At 38.6% G+C, this 22,869-nt stretch overlaps 2 protein-coding genes and 1 pseudogene across 3 annotated transcripts; all 3 read left to right on the forward strand.

Moving 5' to 3' along the window:
• The window catches only part of LOC108258870 (putative C-type lectin domain family 20 member A), a 2,567-nt pseudogene extending 1,407 nt beyond the window's left edge, over positions 1 to 1,160 (forward strand).
• Positions 1,161 to 2,981: 1,821 nt separating this feature from the next.
• On the forward strand, positions 2,982 to 6,522 carry LOC108258868 (macrophage mannose receptor 1). 2 transcript variants are annotated; one of them, XM_017457830.3, is made up of 5 exons: positions 2,982 to 3,168; positions 3,947 to 3,988; positions 4,304 to 4,693; positions 4,893 to 5,237; positions 5,429 to 6,522. In XM_017457830.3, the coding sequence occupies exons 1-5, from the start codon at positions 3,147 to 3,149 to the stop codon at positions 5,794 to 5,796; spliced, it is 1,167 nt and encodes a 388-aa protein (XP_017313319.2). In that variant the 5' UTR covers positions 2,982 to 3,146; the 3' UTR covers positions 5,797 to 6,522. The 2 variants fall into 2 exon arrangements, with proteins under 2 accessions (XP_017313319.2, XP_053532213.1); XM_053676238.1 differs by having other exon boundaries at positions 4,307 to 4,693.
• Positions 6,523 to 15,210: 8,688 nt separating this feature from the next.
• On the forward strand, positions 15,211 to 22,528 carry LOC108258869 (C-type mannose receptor 2). Its single transcript, XM_047151411.2, is given in 7 exon segments — positions 15,211 to 15,379; positions 16,122 to 16,163; positions 16,481 to 16,870; positions 21,474 to 21,818; positions 22,025 to 22,126; positions 22,129 to 22,239; positions 22,242 to 22,528. Coding segments are annotated over 7 exon segments (1,110 nt in total). The 5' UTR covers positions 15,211 to 15,363; the 3' UTR covers positions 22,346 to 22,528.
• The last annotated feature ends 341 nt before the right edge of the window (positions 22,529 to 22,869 follow it).

Raw genomic sequence — 22,869 nt, forward strand, 5'->3', positions numbered from 1 at the left:
AATCAGAGTCTGACCTGGAAAGAAGCTCTGAGATACTGCAGGAACCATCATTATGACCTGGTCTCAGTGCGCACTGAGGAGATGCAGCTCTGGGTGAAGGAAGTGGTTCAAAAGCCTCCACCGAACACGCGTGGCTCGGCCTGCGTCACACCTGCGCTCTGGGCTTCTGGTACTGGGTGACTGGAGAGATGATTTGCTACCAGGACTGGGCCCCGGGGAACGGGACAGGGTTCGAAGACTGCAGCCATGAGGAGAGAACCGGAGCAGTGCAGTCTGGAGGAAAGCAGGAGTGGATCAGCCTGCCTCAGAGCAACACACTCAACTTCATCTGCTCTACCTATGAAGGTTAGTCAGTGTGGTGTTTTCACTGTAGTAGTTCGTGATATCATTAACATTTTCTATTTATTTCATCTAACACATTTAATCAAACATGAAGTCTGAGCACCATATGTGCAACATCAGAGAATCCACTTCTTTTTATTTTTTTGTCGTATGGATTAAAAAAAAAATCTGTCCATCAAAATATTTGATCCTATAAGTAATCTGTGTGTCACACATACTCCTTTCATATTTTCCGAGCATTATGTTATTGATGCAGATGATACTCACTATAATAATATAGTCACTATAATAATATAGTTTCTGTAATAATATAGTTTCTACAATAATGTAGTTTCTATAATAATATAGGGTTTTGGGGTGAATCAGGGTGAAGGTATTTACTTGTATCACACTTCAGTGTGTTTGGTGTACACATTTATTTTATTATGCTTTCCGGATAATTAATCTGTAAGCAACTACCTAATATTTCATCTTAAATGATCTTCTATGAGCAAATAACACCATAAAGTCATAAATACAGGATGTTTGTAAAAGCTAAACACATTGATGATAAAGATATTTATGGTCCAAGAAAGCTATGCAATTTGTTTAATACATTTGTGGATGGGTCTCTATTATTATTCATTTAAGGCAAAATTTCTCTGTTTTTAAACTTGAATAAATGAGTGTGTATTTTTTAAACTGTATTTTTAATCAGGGGGCGTTGGTGTTTCTATACCTGTCATGTACGATTTTTAAGATTTTTTAAATACTGAATATGCAGTGTAATGATTATTGGAATTAGTTTCTGAAATAAAATAAATCTCTTGTATCCTGTTGAGGTGTTTTTATTTGATTGAGTTTTTTTGTAGTTATTTGATATTATATATAATGACCTGTATACACCCAGATACATTTGCTGTAAATACCGTACACACAGTTATAAATAGTTAGGATTAGTGTTAAGGAAAATACAATTGTTGCGTTGGTTATATAATTTGTAAATTAAATTAAATTAAAATATTTCTCCTTGTTAGAATTCTTAACTGTTTCTTTTGGCCTCCAAAACCAAATGACATCTAAGGCCGTAGAATCATAAAATCAGCATCATATTTGGAGAGTGGAAGGTGTTTGACCTATTAGCAGGTTGTTTTCTTGTAGAACCAATCATAGACCCTTGATGAGGTGAGACAGTCAATCAGACACACTCTCATCCAGACATAGTGAGTTTGTTGAAACCTCCTATTTACTACCTGGATCACCAAAGTATAAAGAGCGCATTTCGATCTGTCTAACATAAAGAACTGAACTTTTCTTCAGAGATTATTTCAAAAACAGCTTCACAGAATGAAGCATTAATCTGTTCAAAACCAAAAACTCAAGATGGCTGAATACCAGAAAAGTCTCAACTACATCCAGTCAGTGGCCACTTTATTAGGAACACATGTACATTTACTCAATTGTGCAATAATCCACTTATCCAGTCATGTGGCAGCAGCACAATGCATGGAATCATTACGAGACAAGTCAAGAGCTCCAGTCAATGTTCACACCAAACATGGTGGGAAAAATGTGATCTCGGTGACTTCTGGACTGTGGCACGGAATAATTGTCGTCACCAGATGGACTGGTACAGAGTGGCAGTTCTACCTTAACTACCTTAACTGAAATAACAACAATAATCAACGATAACTCGTGTACTAAAAAGTTTCCAAACACTTCATATCAACCTGAACACTGAAAGGAGAATAAGTGACTTAGTCAGATTGTACTCAACTTGAGACGCTGTAAAATAGCAACAAATACAATAGCCCTGCTCCTCACAACAATCTCAACTATTTGTATCCTTTAATGCAAGTTGCGTTACGCAGTTCAATATCACATAAAATGAATGAATGAATGAATGAATTAATTAATTAAATTAATCAATAAATAACCAAAACAATACTTTTGCTACAACCAAAGTGTCTGGAATTGAAGGGAGAGGTGGATGCATGTGCAGGTAAATTATTGTGGAAATTACAAACAACAACAAAACAGAGAAAACAAGAACCATCAACCTGAATTATGGATATGAGGCAAGAAACATAAAGATTATAAGCGATAACGTGGCACAAAAACAATCAAACAAATAAACAAACACACACACACACACACACACACACACACACACACACACATCACACATGCACGCACGCACACACACACACACACACACAAACAACACACTCACACACACAGGCAGCTGTACATTATTCAGATGAACTCCTCACGGGACCCGAAATGCAAAACACAGTCCATTTCCTGTTACTGGGTTTGAACATAGTCTTTACCTGGAAACACACAGGTCTGAAATTGTCACGCTACTGATCCTGAGATAATATCTGGTTCGAGGGCAGTATGAGAAAGAGCTGAGAGGAAATATAGAAGAAGGAATGTATAATACATATGCAGTGTGTGATCATTATAATCATCATTCTGTCAGTATGAAGTTGATAACATTCAATGGAAAAAAATCAGAAAACAAGTTTCAGGACTCAGTGGTCATCTCTGGTCACATATTTATAAATATGTAATTATAGACTCTCATGCAAAGTGTTGGGTACTTCCTGTTCATCAGAACCGGCTGCTAAGATGTCACCATTGAGATAAACAGGGAAGGCAAAGGGATGGGAGGGGTTGATGAAAGAGGACAGGGATATAATGAGACGTCTGTCCAGTTCAGGAGCAGAAGGTGAGGAGAAGAAGAAGAAGAGCAGAAAGACGCATAAACAAACTCGCACCACACACCCCGGGAGCATTTATCACTATTCACTGCACCAGTAATGTCCATGAGGAACATTACAGGTATCGATATTGTACTTGTTTACATGTTTGTAGTTGAGTTTTACATTCAGTTCTTTTCACAGTAATAATTACAGCAGTGTATTAGAACACATATAATAAGAAATAATGCACAAACTACTGTATAACAGAGTGAAATGTTATTTTAAATCGTTTTTGTGGTTTTTTACCAAAATGTCAGCTTTATTTCAGTTGTCTTACTGCTCAATTCAGAGTGTATACAAGGAGTCTGTGTGCGTGTGTGTGTGTGCGTGTGTGTGTGTGTGTGTGTGTGTGTGTGTGCGTGTGTGTGTGTGTGTGTGTGTGTGTGTGTGTTTGTTTGTTCATTTTGCGCTCTATTTTCATCCCAGCGTGAGCGTAATTTCTGCTTAATTTCAGTGTGTTGATATTTTCTTTGGGTCAAAGCCAATTTTTTTCACATTTGCGCCATCCTGCTATTTTCATGTTCATAAACGAAGGCATTTGGTCGGACGTAGGTGTAGGAGAAAGGTGTAACTTGGAGCGTGGCTTGGCAAATTCAAATTGGGAGGGGTCTAGGTGATTCTCCACCATAGCTTATGGACTATTGTTTATCTCGGCCGATCTAATAAATGTTCAGACTTTCTCTAACTCAATTCATTTCACCAAATTGAAGTGAAAATAAATCATGTTCTGGACTTGTACGTGTACTTCAGTTGAACTCATATTTATGTAAACTTAACCCGCACTCATTTTAGTTAAAGGACTAGACAGCATAAATGATATACTGTGAATATTGTATTTATATTGTTTATTTTTACAGGGATGAAGGATGAATGGGTTTTTGTTCTCCTGTTCTCCTCAGGTCAGTGTTGTGTGCACTATAAGTTGTGTGTGTTTATGTGTTTATTGGAGAATCACTACTGACAGTCTGACTCTTTTCAGCTCTTAAGACAATGTGTAATCGATGCTTGTGCATAAAGCTGATAAATCACGTCATTGTTATGTGTTTGATCGTTATCTTGATTCACCTATATAAGTGTGTGATTATAATTTAATTTGTGTGTATATTTATGAGAATCCAGACACATTTTTATGGCATTTGTGCTTTTGGTCTTTCATGGTACCGCACTCATAATGATTTTTTAAAAATATCATCATTATTTTATGTTTCTCACAGTAGTATGTGGTATAGGAGCATATATTCCTCATCGCTATCACTTTGTGAATGAGAATAAAAACTGGAGTGGAGCTCAGAATTACTGCAGAGAGAAATACTCTGATCTGGCCTCCATCAACGACATGGGAGAGATGATGAAGCTGAATTACACACTGAAGAAGGAAACTGTAAAGAAAGCTTGGATCGGTCTACAGAGAGAGGGCACTGGGAAATGGCAGTGGTCTCTGGCAGACCAAACTTTCTACAGAGACGGAGACACTTACAGAAACTGGAAGAGTGGAGAACCAAACAACTTAGGAAAATATGAGTTTTGTGTTGACATGGTAAAAAGCAGTGGTTTCTGGTTTGATGACAACTGTGATAAAAAATTTACTTTTGTGTGTTATGAAGGTAAGAACTTGCTAATAGATGTTAATAAAAAGATAAATAACACTTAATGACTTTACATCCATGGAAAATATCTGGATGATCTGAGTGGACTATTTTGTTTCTTTGAATGTTTTTGTTTTTTGACTGATGTTATTTTAATGGCAGAAATCTGATTGAGTGATGAATGAGTTGTTCATGTTGTAAATTAAATGTCTTTCAGAAAAGAACACAAACACTAGTAGATACATGTTTATTAATGAGAAAAAGACCTGGTATGATGCTCAGACCTACTGCAGAGAGAAACACACCGACCTGGTCAGTGTGAGGAACCAAACTGAGAATGAGGAGATCAAGAAAGTGATTCAAAATGCACCTGATAAAAATGTTTGGATTGGTCTGTTTAATAACTCCTGGAAGTGGTCAGATCAGAGTAATTCCTCATTCAGATACTGGAGCTCTGACAAACCCAGTGGAGATTTGAACTGTACTGCAGTGAATGTGTCTGATCAAGACCACTGGACCAATGTGAGCTGCACAGAAAAACTCCCCTTCATCTGCCATGAGAGTGAGTCACATTACACTTATTCAACATGTCTATTTATTTCATTAGTCGACACAGGATTAGTTATGTCTGTGTTTTTGTGGGATTTTTTTTTAATTTATTTTTTTTATAAAGACTGTCCCTCTGATATATAAGACTGGCTGCAGAAGTTCACACTGTATATATTATAGACTTTTTTCCTCTTGTATGTCCAGATAAGCTGATCCTGATTAATCAGAGTCTGACCTGGAAAGAAGCTCTGAGATACTGCAGGAACCATCATTATGACCTGGGCTCAGTGCGCACTGAGGAGATGCAGCTCTGGGTGAAGGAAGTCGTTCAAAACGCCTCCACCGAACACGTGTGGCTTGGCCTGCGTCACACCTGCGCTCTGGGCTTCTGGTACTGGGTGACTGGAGAAATGATCTGCTACCAGGACTGGGCCCTGGGGAACGGGACAGGGTTCGAAGACTGCAGCCATGAGGAGAGAACCGGAGCAGTGCAGTCTGGAGAACAGCAGCAGTGGATCAGCCTGCCTCAGAGCAACACACTCAACTTCATCTGCTCTACCTATGAAGGTTAGTCAGTGTGGTGTTTTCGCTGTAGTAGTTCGTGACATCATTAACATTTTCTATATATTTCTTCTAACACATTTAATCAAACATGAAGTCTGAGCACCATATATGCAATATCAGAGAATCCACGTCTTTTTTTTTTGTCATATAGATTTTAAAATGTTTTTTTTCTGCCCCTCAAAATCTTTGATCCTATAAGTAATCTGTGTGTCACGCATACTCCTTTCATATGTTCCAAGCATTATGTTATTGATGCAGATGATACTCGCGATAATAATATAGTTTCTATAATAATATAGTTTCTATAATAATATAGTTTTTTATAATAATATAGTTTCTATAATAATATAGGGTTTTTGGGTGAATCAGGGTGAAGGTATTTACTTATATGACACTTCAGTGTCTTCGGTGTACACATTTATTTTATTATGCTTTCCGGATAATTAATCTGTAAGGAACTACCTAATATTTAATCTTAAATAATCTTCTATGAGCAAATCACACCATAAAGTCATAAATACAGGATGTTTGTAATATGTTTGTGGATGTGTCTCTACTGTTATTCATTTAATGCAAAATTTCTCTTTTTTTAAATATGAATAAATGAGTGTGTATTTTTTAAACTGTATTTTTAATCAGGGGTCGTTGGTGTTTCTGTACTGTCATGTATGATTTTTAAGATTTTAATACTGAATATGGAGTGTAATGATTATTGGAATTAGTTTCTGAAATAAAATTAATCTCACGTATCCTGTTGAGGTGTTTTTATTTGACTGAGTTTTTTTGTAGTTATTTAATATTATATATAATGGCCTGTATACACCCGGATACATTTGCTGTAAATACCGTACACACAGTTATAAACAGTTCGGATTAGTGTTAAGGAAAATACAATCATCGCGTTGGTTATATAATTTGTAAATTAAATTAAAATATTTCTACTTGTTAAAATTCCTAACTGTTTCTTTTGGCCTCCAACACCAAATGACATCTAAAGCCGTAGAATCATAAAATCAGCATCATATTTGGAGAGTGGAAGGTGTTTGAACTATGAGCAGGTTGTTTTCTTGTAGAACCAATCATAGATCCTTGATGAGGTGAGACAGCCAATCAGACACACTCTCATCCAGACATAGTGAGTTTGTTGAAACCTCCTATTTACTACCTGGATCACCAAAGTTCAAAGAGAACATTCCGATCTGTGTAACACAAAGAACTGAACTTTTCTTCAGAGATTATTTCAAAAACAGCTGGACAGAATGAAGCATTAATCTGTTCAAAACCAAAAACTCAAGATGGCTGCACAACAGAAAAGTCTCAACTACATCCAGTCACTTTATTAGGAACACATGAACACTTACTCATTCGTGCAAATATCCACATATCCAATCATGTGGCAGCAGCTCAATGCATAAAATCATTAACATACAAGTCAAGAGCTTCTGTCCATGTTCACACCAAACATGGTGGAAAAAAAATGTGATCTCTGTGACTTCTGGACTGTGGCACGGAACAGTTGTCGTCACCAGACGGGCTGGTCTGAGTAAACATCAGAAACTGATGATCTCCTGGGATTTTCACACATAACACTCTGTTGTGTTTACACAGAATGGTGCAAAAAACAAAAAGCATCCAGTGAGTGTCAGTTCTGGAATTGGAACAGAAATGCTTCTTTGATGAGAGTTGATTATTTCGGTATTTTGAGGGCATGTGCATGATCTTCAGCTCATTAACTACCTTAACTAAATTATCTCAACAATAACTCACGTCCTACAAGCGAATTAGTCGGCTCGTACTCAAACGAAGAAGCTGTAAAACGGCAACAAATATAATAGCCCTGTTCCTCACACTAATCTTAACTATTTGTAACCTTTAATAAATGAATAAAAAGCCTCCCTGTTCACACACACACACACACACACACACACACACACACACACACACACACACACACACACACACACACACTTTTTGAGCACATTTATTGAAACAAACATACTAAGAAACAAAGACACTAAGACAACTTGGTATAACACTGTGGCATGAAACAAAACACCGAGACATGAACGACAAGAGTCTAGGACAACGAAAGACATGCAAACAGTGCAGACAAGGACTATATATATATATATATATATATATATATATATATATATATATATATATATATATATACACACACACACACGAGTGCTCATTAACCAAACGTGAGTCAGGTGCAGGTGGTCCTGTGACAGCTAGTGCAGTGCAGTGGCTGATGGGAAGTGGAGTCCAGAGTTTCTTGATACGTGACAGAACCCTCCCCCAAGGGCGCTACTCCCGGAGCGCCCAAAATGATACGTCCTCCATCTGGTGGTCCTGGCCCCCTGGGCAAAATGTCCCCAGCAGAACCAGGAGGCCGAGTGGCTTCCACAACGGCACGGGGAGGCTGAGATACTTCCTCAGCTGAACAGGGAGGCTGAGCGACGACCTCAGCTGACATGGGAGGCTGAGGCTCTGAGGTCACCAACCTTGGGCATGGGCGGAGCTTGGCTGTGCGTGTCAGAAGACTGTGACGTGAACAGAACTTGGCTGTGCGTGTCGTCAGACTGGGGCGTGAGCAGAACTTGGCTGTGCGTGTCGGCAGACTGGGGTGTGAGCAGAACTTGGGCGACCGGGTCGGTAGACTTGGGCGTGGACAGAACTTGGTCGTTAGGCTTAGATATTAGCGGAGCTTGGTCAACTGGATCAGCAGGTTTGGACGTGACCTCAGGAACTTGAGACTTGACTTGGACCTCACTGACTGGAGGCTTGACTTGGACTTCAGCTGAACAGGGAGGCTGACCGACGACCTCGGCCGAGCAGAGAGGCAGAACGACGACCTCAGCCGAGCAGGGAGGCTGAGCGAAGTCCTTGGCGGGGCACGAAAGCGGAGCGACGTGCTCGGCTGAACAGGGAGGCTGAGTAACATCCACAGCTGAACAGGGAGGCTGAGCGACGTCCACAGCTGAACAGGGAGGCTGAGCGACGTCCACAGCTGAACAGAGAGGCGGAGCGACGTCCACAGCTGAACAGGGAGGCGGAGCGACGTCCACAGCTGAACAGGGAGGCGGAGCGACATCCACAGCTGAACAGGGAGGCGGAGCGACATCCACAGCTGAACAGGGAGGCGGAGCGACATCCTCGGTGGAGCATGAAAGCGGAGCGACGTCCTCGGCGGAGCATGAAAGCGGAGCGACATTCTCCACTGAACATGAAGGCTGAGCGAGATCCATAATAGGGGAGAGAGGGTGGGAGTGGGTCTCCGCCCTGACCACCGACTCCTCCTCCGGTCGGCGTGACATGACGTAGTCCTTTATGAACGCCGGGTGTGGCCTGATGCATGGTCTGTCCAGCTGCAGCAGGCCTAGCATGCGGTTATTCTGAGCAAGCAGTTCATCTGTCCTTCTTCCTTGCTCCAGTAGTCCTATACACCACTCCACATATGCTGCAAACAAGGCGTCCATTGTGGTGATCTGCTGCTTCTGATAAGGGGTCTTTCATTCTGTCACGAATCGAGGTTGAGCCAGAAGCAAGTGCAGATAATGACATTTATTGAAACAAACATACTAAGAAACAAAGACACTAAGACAACATGGTATAACACTGTGGCATGAAACAAAACACCGAGACATGAACGACAAGAGTCTAGGACAACGAAAGACTCCCAAACAGTGCAGACAAGGACTATATATACACACAGGAGTGCTCATTAACCAAACGTAAGTCAGGTGTTGGTGGTCATGTGACAGCTAGTGCAGTGCAGTGGCTGATGGGAAGTGGAGTCCAGAGTTTCTTGATACGTGACATCTTCACGTGACCCGAAATGCAAAACACAGTCCATTTCCTGTTACTGGATTTGAACATAGTCTTTACCTGGAAACACACAGGTCTGAAATTGTCACGCTACTGATCGTGAGATAATATCTGGTTCGAGGGCAGTATGAGAAAGAGCTGAGAGGAAATATAGAAGAAGGAATGTATAATACATATGCAGTGTGTGATCATTATAATCATCATTCTGTCAATATGAAGTTGATAACATTCAATGGAAAAAAAATCAGAAAACACGTTTCAGGACTCAGTGGTCATCTCTGGTCAGATTTTTATTTTTTTATTTATTTAAAGGTTTCTGTCATCAGGTCACCGGCTTATAGAGTCTCATGCAAAGTTGGTGCATCCTGTTTACTAGCACCGGCAGCTCGGTGTTGATGCTGAGGGAAAATAAAGGCTTGACTGGATGGGAGGAGTTGATGAAAGAGGACAGACACATACAGAGGGGGGAAATAAGTACTGAACGCATCAACATTTTTTTCAGTAAATATATTTCAAATGAGGCTATTAACATGAATCTTTCACCTGAAATCCACACATATAAAGAATTTTCAACATTAAAGTCTATAAATGAAGTTATATGTTATAAAGAGGAATGACACGGGGAAAAAGTATTGAACACACTAACTAAAATGTATTTAATACTTATTGGAGAAGCCTTTGTTTGTAATGACGGCTCCAAGACGCTTCCTGTATGAAGAAATTAATGGGTTGCAGTATTCAGGTGTGATTTTGGTCCAATCTTCTTAACATATTGTCTTCAAAAGCAGCTTCTCAAAGTGCTATACACAAATAAGCAGAACACAAAACAATAAAACATATAAAAGTTAATAATAATACCAACATTAATAATAATAATAATAATAATAATAATAATAATAATAATAATAATAATAAAAGAAGACAACAGCAGCCGATTTCAGCAGATTTTGGTGTCAAAAATTACTCCAAGGTTCCTCATTCTACTTTGGGTCCCTAGAACAGAGTCATCAACAAACAGAGACAGTGGACCAGCTTTGAGAATTTGATGACGGGAACCTATAAGCATAACTTATTTTCCTGCTGTTCAGGCATAGAAAGTTATTATTCATCCACGTTTTTATCTCAGAAATACATTCAGAAAGAAAACAAACATCGAGGTTTTCACCAGGTTTTGAGTGAATGTAGATTTGGGTATCGTCAGCATAAAAGTGATCATGGAGACCGAGCGGTCGTAGCAGTGGAGGGCCTAAAACTGATCCCTGAGGAACACCAGTGAGCACAGAGCTAGTGTTAGACCTGTAACCACAAATAGAAATAAACTGGGAACGTCACTAAAATAAGATTTAAACCAGTTTAAAACTGTCCCAGACACACCAAAAATGCTTTCAATGCCGTTTCAGTGCTGGGAAATTTACAAAAACCTGACTGAACGGGTTCAAAGAGGTTATTGATTGTAAGATGATTACATAATTGAGAGGCAACAACATGCTCAAGCATTTTCGCCAAAAACGGAAGATTTGAGATGGGACGAAAATTGTTAAAATCATCCACGGCAGCATTTTTCTTCTTTGTACAGGTGTAACAGTAGCAGTCTTTAGTACTGCTGGAACGACCCCAGTCTCCAATGGTACATTTATAATGCTGAGGATAGTAGGGCACCAAACATCAAAGCATGATTGGAATAGGTTTGTGGGAATAGGATCCAGCAAGCAAGTGGTCCATTTCATGCTGGATACCTCGCTTGTGAGAGCCTCAGAATCAAGCAGTTAGAAATGAGTGAAAGAAACACCAGTGAACCCAGATGGATGAAGGAGTGAAGAGGCAGAGTCAGGTGTGACAGAAATTTATTTGCATACATTATCAATCTTAGAATTAAAAAACTGAAGAAAAGAATTACATAGCTGCTGAGAAACAGACAAAGTGGTAACAGCATTAACTTGGAGCAATCTGTTTATGGTTTGGAACAAGTGTCTGGGATTATTTTGATTGTTTCCAATAGCCTGAGAAAAATAAGATGATCTTTCAGTTTCCATTAGTGCTCGATAATCACTCAGAAGATCCTTCCACGCTTGATAGTAGACATTTAGTCCAGTAAGGCGGCATTTACGCTCCATTTACCGACAAGCAGCCTTTCTAGAGCGCAGATTGTCATTATACCAGGGAGCAGAGCAGGCGAATGTGACCTTACGTGACCTTAGGGGAGCAAAAGAGTCTAGATTAGTAGCAAGAGCAGAATTTAACTGCAGAACTTTCTCCTCCAGCGATGAGGGATGCAGATCGCTTAAGGTGGTAACAACAGAATTGGAGAAAACTGTCTGATCAATAGACTTCCACTTCCGGAAGGTTACTGTTCGGATGGTAGGTTCACTTGGATGATACAGTTCCAGGTTAAAGAAGACAGCTGAATGACAGTCCAATGTCAATAGATGAAAACTGCAATACAAACGAGCTGTTTAAAATCACGAGATCCAGGGTTTGGCCCTTGCTATGAGTCGGGTCGGTTACAAACTGTGTGACGCTAAAACAATCAATTAGCGACTGAAATTCCTTAGCCACCACAGCGTCACTCTGGTCCACATGAATGTTAAAATTTCCCATAATTAGAATTCTGTCAGACTTAATTTTCAACGTTGACAGGAAGTCAGCAAACTCTGACATAAAAGCTGCATGTGCTTCCACCTCCACACTTCACTGTTGCTGTAGTGTTTTTAGGGTGATGTAAAAAAAAAAAAGTGTAAAGCCATTTTTTCTCCAAACATGGCGTGTAGTATGACAGTCAAAAATTTCAGCATCTGACCAGACTCCACTCTCCCAGTATTTCATAGGCTTGTCCAAACGAGTTGTAACAAACTTTAAACGAGCTTCGACATGCCTTTTCTTTAGTAATGGAGTCTTGCGGAGTGAGCATGAGCAGTGGAGTGCATTGCCTATTGTTTTCTCTGTGACGATGGCACCTGCTGCCTCCAAGTGTTTTTGGAGCTCTTTCTGAGTAGTTCTTGGTTCTTGGGCTACTCTTCTAACTATTCTTCTGACTCCCTGGTCAGAAATATTGCGAGGAGCTCCTGTGCGTGGCCGGTTGATGATGGAGTGATGTTGCTTCCACTTGCAGATAATGACACCTTGGTAACAAAATGCCATTTTATTGAGCATCAATTTACTGACCCAGCTGATAATAATTTGCATAGACAGGGGGTATAATTACTTATGGATTTCAGCTGGTTATTTACCTTACCTCACCTTGTAGAACTGCTTTTTCTTAGCGTGTTCAATACTTTTTTCCCGTGTCATTCCAGTTTATTACACATAACTTTATTTATGGACTTTAATGTTGTGAATTCTTTATATTTCAAGATTTCTTGAGTCAATACTGATGTCTGGTGAAAGTTTGTGAATAGCCTCATTGGAAATATACAGTGAGGGAAAAAAGTATTTGATCCCCTGCTGATATTGGACGTTTGCCCACTGACAAAGAAATGATCATTCTATAATTTTAATGGTAGATTTATTTGAACAATGAGAGACAGAATAACAACAAGAAATTCCAGAAAAACGCATGTCAAAAATGTTATAAATTGATTTGCATTTTAATGAGTGAAATAAGTATTTGACCCCTCTGCAATTAAAATTAAAATTATAGACCGATCATTTCTTTGGATGTGGGCAAACGTACAAAATCAGCAGGGGATCAAATACTTTTTTCCCTCACTGTATTTGCAGAAAGAAATGTTGACGTGTTCAGTGCTTATTTCCCCCCACTGTATATAATGAGACCTCTGTCCAGTTCACAACTTCACAACATCAAACACCCTGAGAGGATTCACATTCTCTGCACTAAATACACGAGAAACGTTATAGGTATGGATATATTTTGTTTCATTTGGACATACAGTACAGGTGCATCTCAAAAAATATCATGGAAAAGTTCATTGTTCATACATCTGGAGTGCTTTAGGGTTTATTTATGAAAGTGATCATGAAACAAGTGGCAGTAGTGAGGACACTGATTTTGAGCCAGGGTCCCTTTCCCCCAGACCAAAAGATTGCTGGACTTTTGAATTTTCTTTGTGTGAATTCCCCTCCAATCTGATGCTCCAAGGAGACAGATTTACTTTAAGGGCAGTCATTGCTTTCAGAGGAGGCTTAACCCAGGATGCTCTTGTACATTATGTGGCCTACTGTAGGAGGTCTCCTTGTGTCTGGGAGATGTATGATATATGAGACTATTTTGCCGACGTCTTGCGTTGGGTGAGGGGCCGACTTCATGCAGGTCATAATTTGTATCCAACATCACTGAATCCTGCTCTCGTCTTTTTCCTCATATAGATTTCATTGTTTATCCAGATATTTGATGCTCTGTGTGCGTTTTATGACACACATGAAGTCCTAGAACAAACACTGTAAACGTCATTCAGAACAATGTTGAAGAAAGGTACACGTTGTGCTGTGTTACTGAAATGGTTCGATATGCAATAACACAATAATGTAAAAAAGACAGAATGTTTATAACAGTTATATCCGTTCGTGGGATTTTCTTTATGTTTCATTTATCTCTCAAATCATTTGTTTTCATCTTTGTATGAATAGATGAATGTTTATTTATAAACTGTACCATGTCATCAGGTACAGGTCAATTTTCATTGTTGGTCTCTCTATATTGGTCTCATGTCCTATCATTTCATTTCTAATGCATTAGATTAAGAACTGTAATAACTATTTGAATAATGTTATTCTCACATGAACTAAATCTCAAGTCTTCTTTGGCATTTATTATTATTATTATTTTTAATTTGTAGTTACTTTATATTAGTTATCATTTGCAGAAGTACTGTACACACATTTATAAAACACTTAGAATTAGGGTGATGGTGTCACAATTATAGCACTGGGCAACATTTTGGTTTACACAGAATCCTGTAAAAAAAATCTACATATATAAATAAATAAATACTCCAGTGTGGGGCAGTGGCTCATCCACGGTGTTGTCATTTCATATGTCCTCAAATGAACTTTTTAGGACTTAGGAAACAGAAGAAGTCATTTAGTTTTTAAGATTTTACTCAAACATGCAGATTGTAAAATAGCAACAAACACAGACCGTGCCTTTACCGTGACCTTAACTATTTGTACACTTACAGTTGTGTAACCTTGCAGGCTGTTCATTCAGCTCTCCCTGGTCACCTGTGTATTTTATGCAAACGTACGTTTTTAAAGACAACTTTATTCAAATAAATGTCATCTAAATACAAAAAATCCTTGTGCTGTAAACTTCCTGATCGCTGGGTCAGTTCCTGGAACTGTCACACTTCTGATACTGAGATTATATCTGTTTTTATGGCCGTGTGGAAAAGAAAGATAATAAATACGCAGAATTTAGAGTTATACTCATAATTTTGCTGATGGAACACTGACAAAACAGAAAACAATTTTTAAAAAGGAATCCCTGGTGAAATATTAAAAAGGAACGTCTCAGTTATCGGGTCACCGGCTTACAGAGTCTCATGCAAAGTGTTGGGTACTTCCTGTTCATCAGCACCGGCGGCTAAGATGTCGCCACTGAGATAAACAGGGAAGTCAAAGGGATGGGAGGGGTTGATGAAAGAGGAGAGGGATATAATGAGACGTCTGTCCAGTTCAGGAGCAGAAGGTGAGGAGAAGAAGAAGAAGAGCAGAAAGACGCATAAACAAACTCGCACCACACACCCCGGGAGCATTTATCACTATTCACTGCACCAGTAACGTCCATGAGGAACATTACAGGTATCGATATTGTACTTGTTTACATGTTTGTAGTTGAGTTTTACTTTTATTTCTTTTCATAATAATTATTACAGCAGTGTATTAGAACACATATAATAAGAAATAATGCACAAACTACTGTATAACAGAGTGAAATGTAATTTTAAATAATAAAGTTTTTTGGTGTTTTTTTTTTTTTACCAAAATGTCAGCTTATTTCAGTTGCCTTAATGCTCAATTCAGAGAGTATACAAGGAGTGTGTGTGTGTGTGTGTGTGTGTGTGTGTGTGCGCGTTTGTTTGTTCATTTTGCGCTCGATTTTCATCCCAGCGTGAGCGTAATTTCTGCTTAATTTCGGTGTGTTGATATTTTCTTTGTGTCAAAAAACAATTTTTTTTCACATTCGCGCCATCCTGCTATTTTCATGTTCATCAATGAAGGCATTTGGTCGGACGTAGGTGTAGGAGAAAGGTGTAACTTGGGGCGTGGCTTGGCAAATTCAAATGGGGCGGGGATTAGGTGATTCTCCACCATAGCTTGTGGACTATTGTTTATCTCGGCCGATCTAATAAATGTTCAGACTTTCTCTAACTCAATTCATTTCACCAAATTGAAGTGAAAATAAATCATGTTCTGGACTTGTACGTGTACTTCAGTTGAACTCATATTTATGTAAACTTAACCCACACTCATTTTAGTTAAAGGACTAGACAGCATAAATGATATACTGTGAATATTGTATTTATATTGTTTATTTTTACAGGGATGAAGGATGAATGGGTTTTTGTTCTCCTGTTCTCCTCAGGTCAGTGTTGTGTGCACTATAAGTTGTGTGTGTTTATGTGTTTATTGGAGAATCACTACTGACAGTCTGACTCTTTTCAGCTCTGAAGACAATGTGTAATGGATGCTTGTGCATAAAACTGATAAATCACGTGTCAGTGTTGTGTGTTTGATCATTATCTTGATTCACCTATATAAGTGTGTGATTATAATTTAATTTGTGTGTTTATTTATGAGAATCCAAGCACATTTTTATGGCATTTGTTCTTTTGGTCTTTCATGGTACAGCACTCATAATGATTTTTTAAAAATATCATCATTATTTTATGTTTCTCACAGTAGTATGTGGTATAGGAGCATATATTCCTCATCGCTATTACTTTGTGAATGAGAATAAAACCTGGAGTGAAGCTCAGAATTACTGCAGAGAGAAATACACTGATCTGGCCTCCATCAACGACATGGGAGAGATGATGAAGCTGAATTACACACTGAAGATGGAAACTGTAAAGAAAGCTTGGATCGGTCTACAGAGAGAGGGCACTGGGAAATGGCAGTGGTCTCTGGCAGACCAAACTTTCCACAGAGACGGAGACACTTACAGAAACTGGAACAGTGGAGAACCAAACAACTACGGGGGAAATGAGTTCTGTGTTAATATGGTAAAAAGCTCTGGTTCTTGGTATGATGGCAACTGTGATAGCCCATTACCTTTCATCTGTTATGAAAGTAAGAACTTGCTAATAGATGTTAACAAAAGGCAAAATAACACTTAATGACTTTACATTAATAAAAAAATATCTGGATGATCTGAGTGGAGTATTTTATTTCTTTTAATAGTTTTTTTTTTTTATAATAATATAGTTTCTATAATAATATAGGGTTTTTGGGTGAATCAGGGTGACGGTATTTACTTATATCACACTTCAGTGTCTTTGGTGTACACATTTATTTTATTATGCTTTCCGGATAATTAATCTGTAAGGAACTACCTAATATTTAATCTTAAATAATCTTCTATGAGCAAATCACACCATAAAGTCATAAATACAGGATGTTTGTAATATGTTTGTGGATGTGTCTCTACTGTTATTCATTTAATGCAAAATTTCTCTGGTTTTAAACTTGAATAAATGAGTGTGTATTTTTTAAACTGTATTTTTAATCAGGGGTCGTTGGTGTTTCTGTACTGTCATGTATGATTTTTAAGATTTTAATACTGAATATGGAGTGTAATGATTATTGGAATTAGTTTCTGAAATAAAATACATCTCACGTTTCCTGTTGATGTGTTTTTATTTGATTGAGTTTTTTTGTAGTTATTTAATATTATATATAATGACCTGTATACACCCGGATACATTTGCTGTAAATACCGTACACACAGTTATAAACAGTTCAGATTAGTGTTAAGGAAAATATAATCGTCGCATTGGTTATATAATTTGTAAATTAAATTAAATTAAAATATTTCTACTTGTTAAAATTCCTAACTGTTTCTTTTGGCCTCCAACACCAAATGACATCTAAGGTCGTAGAATCATAAAATCAGCATCATATTTGGAGAGTGGAAGGTGTTTGACCTATGAGCAGGTTGTTTTCTTGTAGAACCAATCATAGACCCTTGATGAGGTCAGACAGCCAATCAGACACACTCTCATCCAGACATAGTGAGTTTGTTGAAACCTCCTATTTACTACCTGGATCACCAAAGTTCAAAGAGAACATTCCGATCTGTGTAACACAAAGAACTGAACTTTTTTTCAGAGATTATTTCAAAAACAGCTGGACAAAATGAAGCATTAATCCCAACATCTGTTCAAAACCAAAAACTCAAGATGGCTGCACAACAGAAAAGTCTCAACTACATCCAGTCACTTTATTAGGAACACATGAACACTTACTCATTCATGCAAATATCCACATATCCAATCATGTGGCAGCAGCTCAATGCATAAAATCATTAACATACAAGTCAAGAGCTTCAGTCCATGTTCACACCAAACATGGTGGAAAAAAAATGTGATCTCTGTGACTTCTGGACTGTGGCACGGAACAGTTGTCCTCACCAGACGGGCTGGTCTGAGTAAACATCAGAAACTGATGATCTCCTGGGATTTTCACACATAACACTCTGTTGTGTTTTTTGAGGGCATGTGCATGATCTTCAGCTCATTAACTACCTTAACTAAATTATCTCAACAATAACTCACGTCCTACAAGCGAATTAGTCGGCTCGTACTCAAACGAAGAAGCTGTAAAACGGCAACAAATATAATAGCCCTGTTCCTCACACTAATCTTAACTATTTGTAACCTTTAATAAATGAATAAAAAGCCTCCCTGTTCACACACACACACACACACACACACACACACACACACACACACACACACACACACACACACACAGCTAGCTGTACATTATTCAAATGAACTCCTCACATGACCCAACATGCAAAACATAGTCCATTTTCTGTTACTGGATTTGAACATAGTCTTTACCTGGAAACACACAGGTCTGAAATTGTCTCACTACTGATCGTGAGATAATATCTGGTTCGAGGGCAGTATGAGAAAGAGCTGAGAGGAAATATAGAAGAAGGAATGTATAGTACATATGCAGTGTGTGATCATTATAATCATCATTCTGTCAATATGAAGTTGATAACATTCAATGGAAAAAAAATCAGAAAACATGTTTCAGGACTCAGTGGTCATCTTTGGTCAGATTTTTATTTTTTTATTTATTTAAAGTTTTCTGTCATCAGGTGACCGGCCTATAGAGTCTCATGCAAAGTTGGTGCTTCCTGTTTACTAGCACCGGCAGCTCGGTGTTGATGCTGAGGGAAAATAAAGGCTTGACTGGATGGGAGGAGTTGATGAAAGACAGACACATACAGAGGGGGGAAATAAGTATTGAACACATCAACATTTTTTTCAGTAAATATATTTCCAATGAGGCTATTAACATGAATCTTTCACCTGAAATCCACACATATAAAGAATTTTCAACATTAAAGTCCATAAATGAAGTTATATGTTATAAAAAGGAATGACACGGGAAAAAAGTATTGAACACACTAACTAAAATGTATTTAATACTTATTGGAGAAGCCTTTGTTTGTAATGACGGCTTCAAAATGCTTCCGGTATGAAGAAATTAATGGTTTGCAGTATTCAGGTGTGATTTTAAAAGCAGCTTCTCAAAGTTCTGTATACAAATATGCAGAACACAGAACAATAAAACATATAAAAGTTAATAAGAATACCAACGTTAATAATAATAATAATAATAATAATAATAATAATAATAATAATAATAATAATAATAATAAAAGAAGACATCAGCAGTCAAATGCAAGTTTTAAAAAGTGTTTCTTAAGTTGAGCTTTAAAAATGCCAAAGGTCTGAGCTTCCCTGAGTTCAGGAGGAAGAGAGTTCCAAAGGGACGGAGCATAGACAGAAAAAGGCCTGTCACCCATAGATTTTAAACGGGTTTGTGGAACAGTTAACAAATTGCACTGTGAGGAGCGCAGTCTGCAATCTGGGGTTTAAGGAATTAATAAAGCAGATAAGTACTGAGGAGCCAATCATGTAATGCCTTGTATGTCAACATCATGGTTTTAAAATTGACACAGAACCTGACCGGCAGCCAGTGCAAGGACTCCAGAACAGGAGTGATATGTTCACATTTCCTGGTTCCCATCATCCCGTCATCAATTTTTAACATATTGCAATTTGTTGATTGTGGATTTAGAAACTCTGGCTAAAACGGCGTTACAGTAGTCCACCCGAGTGACAACAAATGAGTTTATCAGCTTTTCAGCCACAGAGACGTTTAGCACAGGGTGCAGTCTTGCTATATTTCTGAGGTGAAAAAAAGGATGCTTTAACAGTGCTCTGAACAAAAGAAGCAAATGTAAGGCTGGTGTCAAAAATTACTCCAAGGTTCCTCATTTTACTTTGGGTCCCTAGAACAGAGTCATCAACAAACAGAGACAGTGGACCAGCTTTGAGAATTTGATGACGGGAACCTATAAGCATAACTTATTTTCCTGCTGTTCAGGCATAGAAAGTTATTATTCATCCACGTTTTTATCTTAGAAATACATTCAGAAAGAAAACAAACATCGAGGTTTTCACCAGGTTTTGAGTGAATGTAGATTTGGGTATCGTCAGCATAAAAATGATCATGGAGGCCGAGCGGTCGTAGCAGATGCCCAAGTGGAGATGGATAAATATTGAAAAGTAGAGGGCCTAAAACTGATCCCTGAGGAACACCAGTGAGCACAGAGCTAGTGTCAGACCTGTAACAACAAATAGAAATAAACTGGTAACGTCACTAAAATAAGATTTAAACCAGTTTAAAACTGTCCCAGACAAACCAAAAACGCTTTCAACGCCGTTTCAGTCCTGTGAAATTTATGAAAACCTGACTGAAGGGGTTCAAAGCGGTTATTAATTGTAAGATGATTACATAATTGAGAGGCAACAACACACTCAAGCATTTTCGCCAAAAACGGAAGATTTGAGATGGGACGAAAATTGTTAAAATCATCCATGGCAGCATTTTCCTTCTTTGTACAGGTGTAACAGCAGCAGTCTTTAGTACTGCTGGAACAACCCCAGTCTCCAATGGTACATTTATAATGCTGAGGATAGTAGGGCACCAAACATCGAAGCATGATTTGAATAGGTTTGTGGGAATAGGATCCAGCAAGCAAGTGGTCCATTTCATGCTGGATACCTCACTTGTGAGAGCCTCATTCCTCATCGCTATCACTTTGTGAATGAGAATAAAACCTGGAGTGAAGCTCAGAATTACTGCAGAGAGAAATACACTGATCTGGCCTCCATCAACGACATGGGAGAGATGATGAAGCTGAATTACACACTGAAGAAGGAAACCGTAAAGAAAGCTTGGATCGGTCTACAGAGAGAGGGCACTGGGGAATGGCAGTGGTCTCTGGCAGACCAAACTTTCTACAGAGACGGAGACACTTACAGAAACTGGAAGGAAAGAACAACCAGACAACCAAGGGTTGAGTTCTGTGTTCACATGTATGAAAGCGATGGTTCCTGGAATGATAACACCTGTAATAAACTATTCTCTTTTATGTGTTATGAAGGTAAGAACTTGCTAAATGATGTTAATAAAAGGCAAAAATAACACTTAATGACTTTACATCCATGGAAAATATCTGGATGATCTGAGTGGAGTATTTTACTTCTTTGAATAGTTTTTTTTTTTTGACTGATGTTATTTTAATGGCAGAAATCTGATTTAGTGATGAATGAGTTGTTCATGATGTAAATTAAATGTCTTTCAGAAAAGAACACAAACACTAGTAGATACATGTTTATTAATGAGAAAAAGACCTGGTATGATGCTCAGACCTACTGCAGAGAGAAACACACCGACCTGGTCGGTGTGAGGAACCAAACTGAGAATGAGGAGATCAAGAAAGTGATTAAAAATTCATCTACTGAAAATGTTTGGATTGGTCTGTTTAAAGACTCCTGGAAGTGGTCAGATCAGAGTAATTCCTCATTCAGACACTGGAGCTCTGACAAACCCAGTGGAAGTTTTAAGTGTACTGCAGTGAATGTGTCTGATCAAGACCACTGGACCAATGTGGACTGCACAGAAAAACTCCCCTTCTTCTGCCATGAGAGTGAGTCACATTACACTTATTCAACATGTCTATTTATTTCATAGTGCACAGGATTAGTCAACACAGGATTAGTTATGTCTGTGTTTTTGTGGGCTTTTTTTTTTTTTTTTTTTTTTTTTTTGAAAGACTGTCCCTCTGATATATAATACTGGCTGCAGAATTTCACACTGTATATATTATAGACTTTTTTCCCCTTGTACGTCCAGATAAGCTGATACTGATTAACCAGAATCTGACCTGGAAAGAAGCTCTGAGATACTGCAGGATCCATCATTATGACCTGGTCTCAGTGCGCACTGAGGAGATGCAGCTCTGTGGCTCGGCCTGCGTCACATCTGCGCTCTGGGCTTCTGGTACTGGGTGACTGGAGAGATGATCTGCTACCAGGACTGGGCCCCGGGGAACGGGACGGGGTTCGAAGACATGAGGAGAGAACCGGAGCAGTGCAGTCTGGAGGAAAGCAGCAGTGGATCAGCCTGCCTCAGAGCAACACACTCAACTTCATCTGCTCTACCTATGAAGGTTAGTCAGTGTGGTGTTTTTGCTGTAGTAGTTGTTGTGGATAAAAAATGTCATAAAATAAACATAAGGGAGAAGAAGGAAAAACGGGCACCTTGACACGTAGAAGCGGGATTAGGCGGACATTGACAGATTGGAATTACGAGCAATTTAAGATCAGTAATAGTCAAAAAAGTCAAAAAGAAGTGTACGAGCTAAGGAGTGCTAAACACACACACACACACACACACACACACACACACACACACACACACACACTCGTACAGTCAAGGGCGGGCAAGTAGACACAACATACATACACACACACTCTCTCTTCCTCATACACACACATGAATAACTTTAATAATATCTTATAGTAATAGAGAAATTCTATAAAAAACAGAATAGTAGGATATGCAGGACAGTAGAACTGTAATGATATTAAGAAGTTGGAAGTACAGTAAACCGCTTTTCAAGTAGTATAAATATATATAAAATAAGAAATATAGTGCAAATATGAAAATAAATTATAAATGAGAAGTACGGGGAAAAA

Source organism: Ictalurus punctatus, chromosome 26 (assembly GCF_001660625.3).
Source record: "Ictalurus punctatus breed USDA103 chromosome 26, Coco_2.0, whole genome shotgun sequence".
Lineage (NCBI taxonomy): Eukaryota > Metazoa > Chordata > Actinopteri > Siluriformes > Ictaluridae > Ictalurus > Ictalurus punctatus.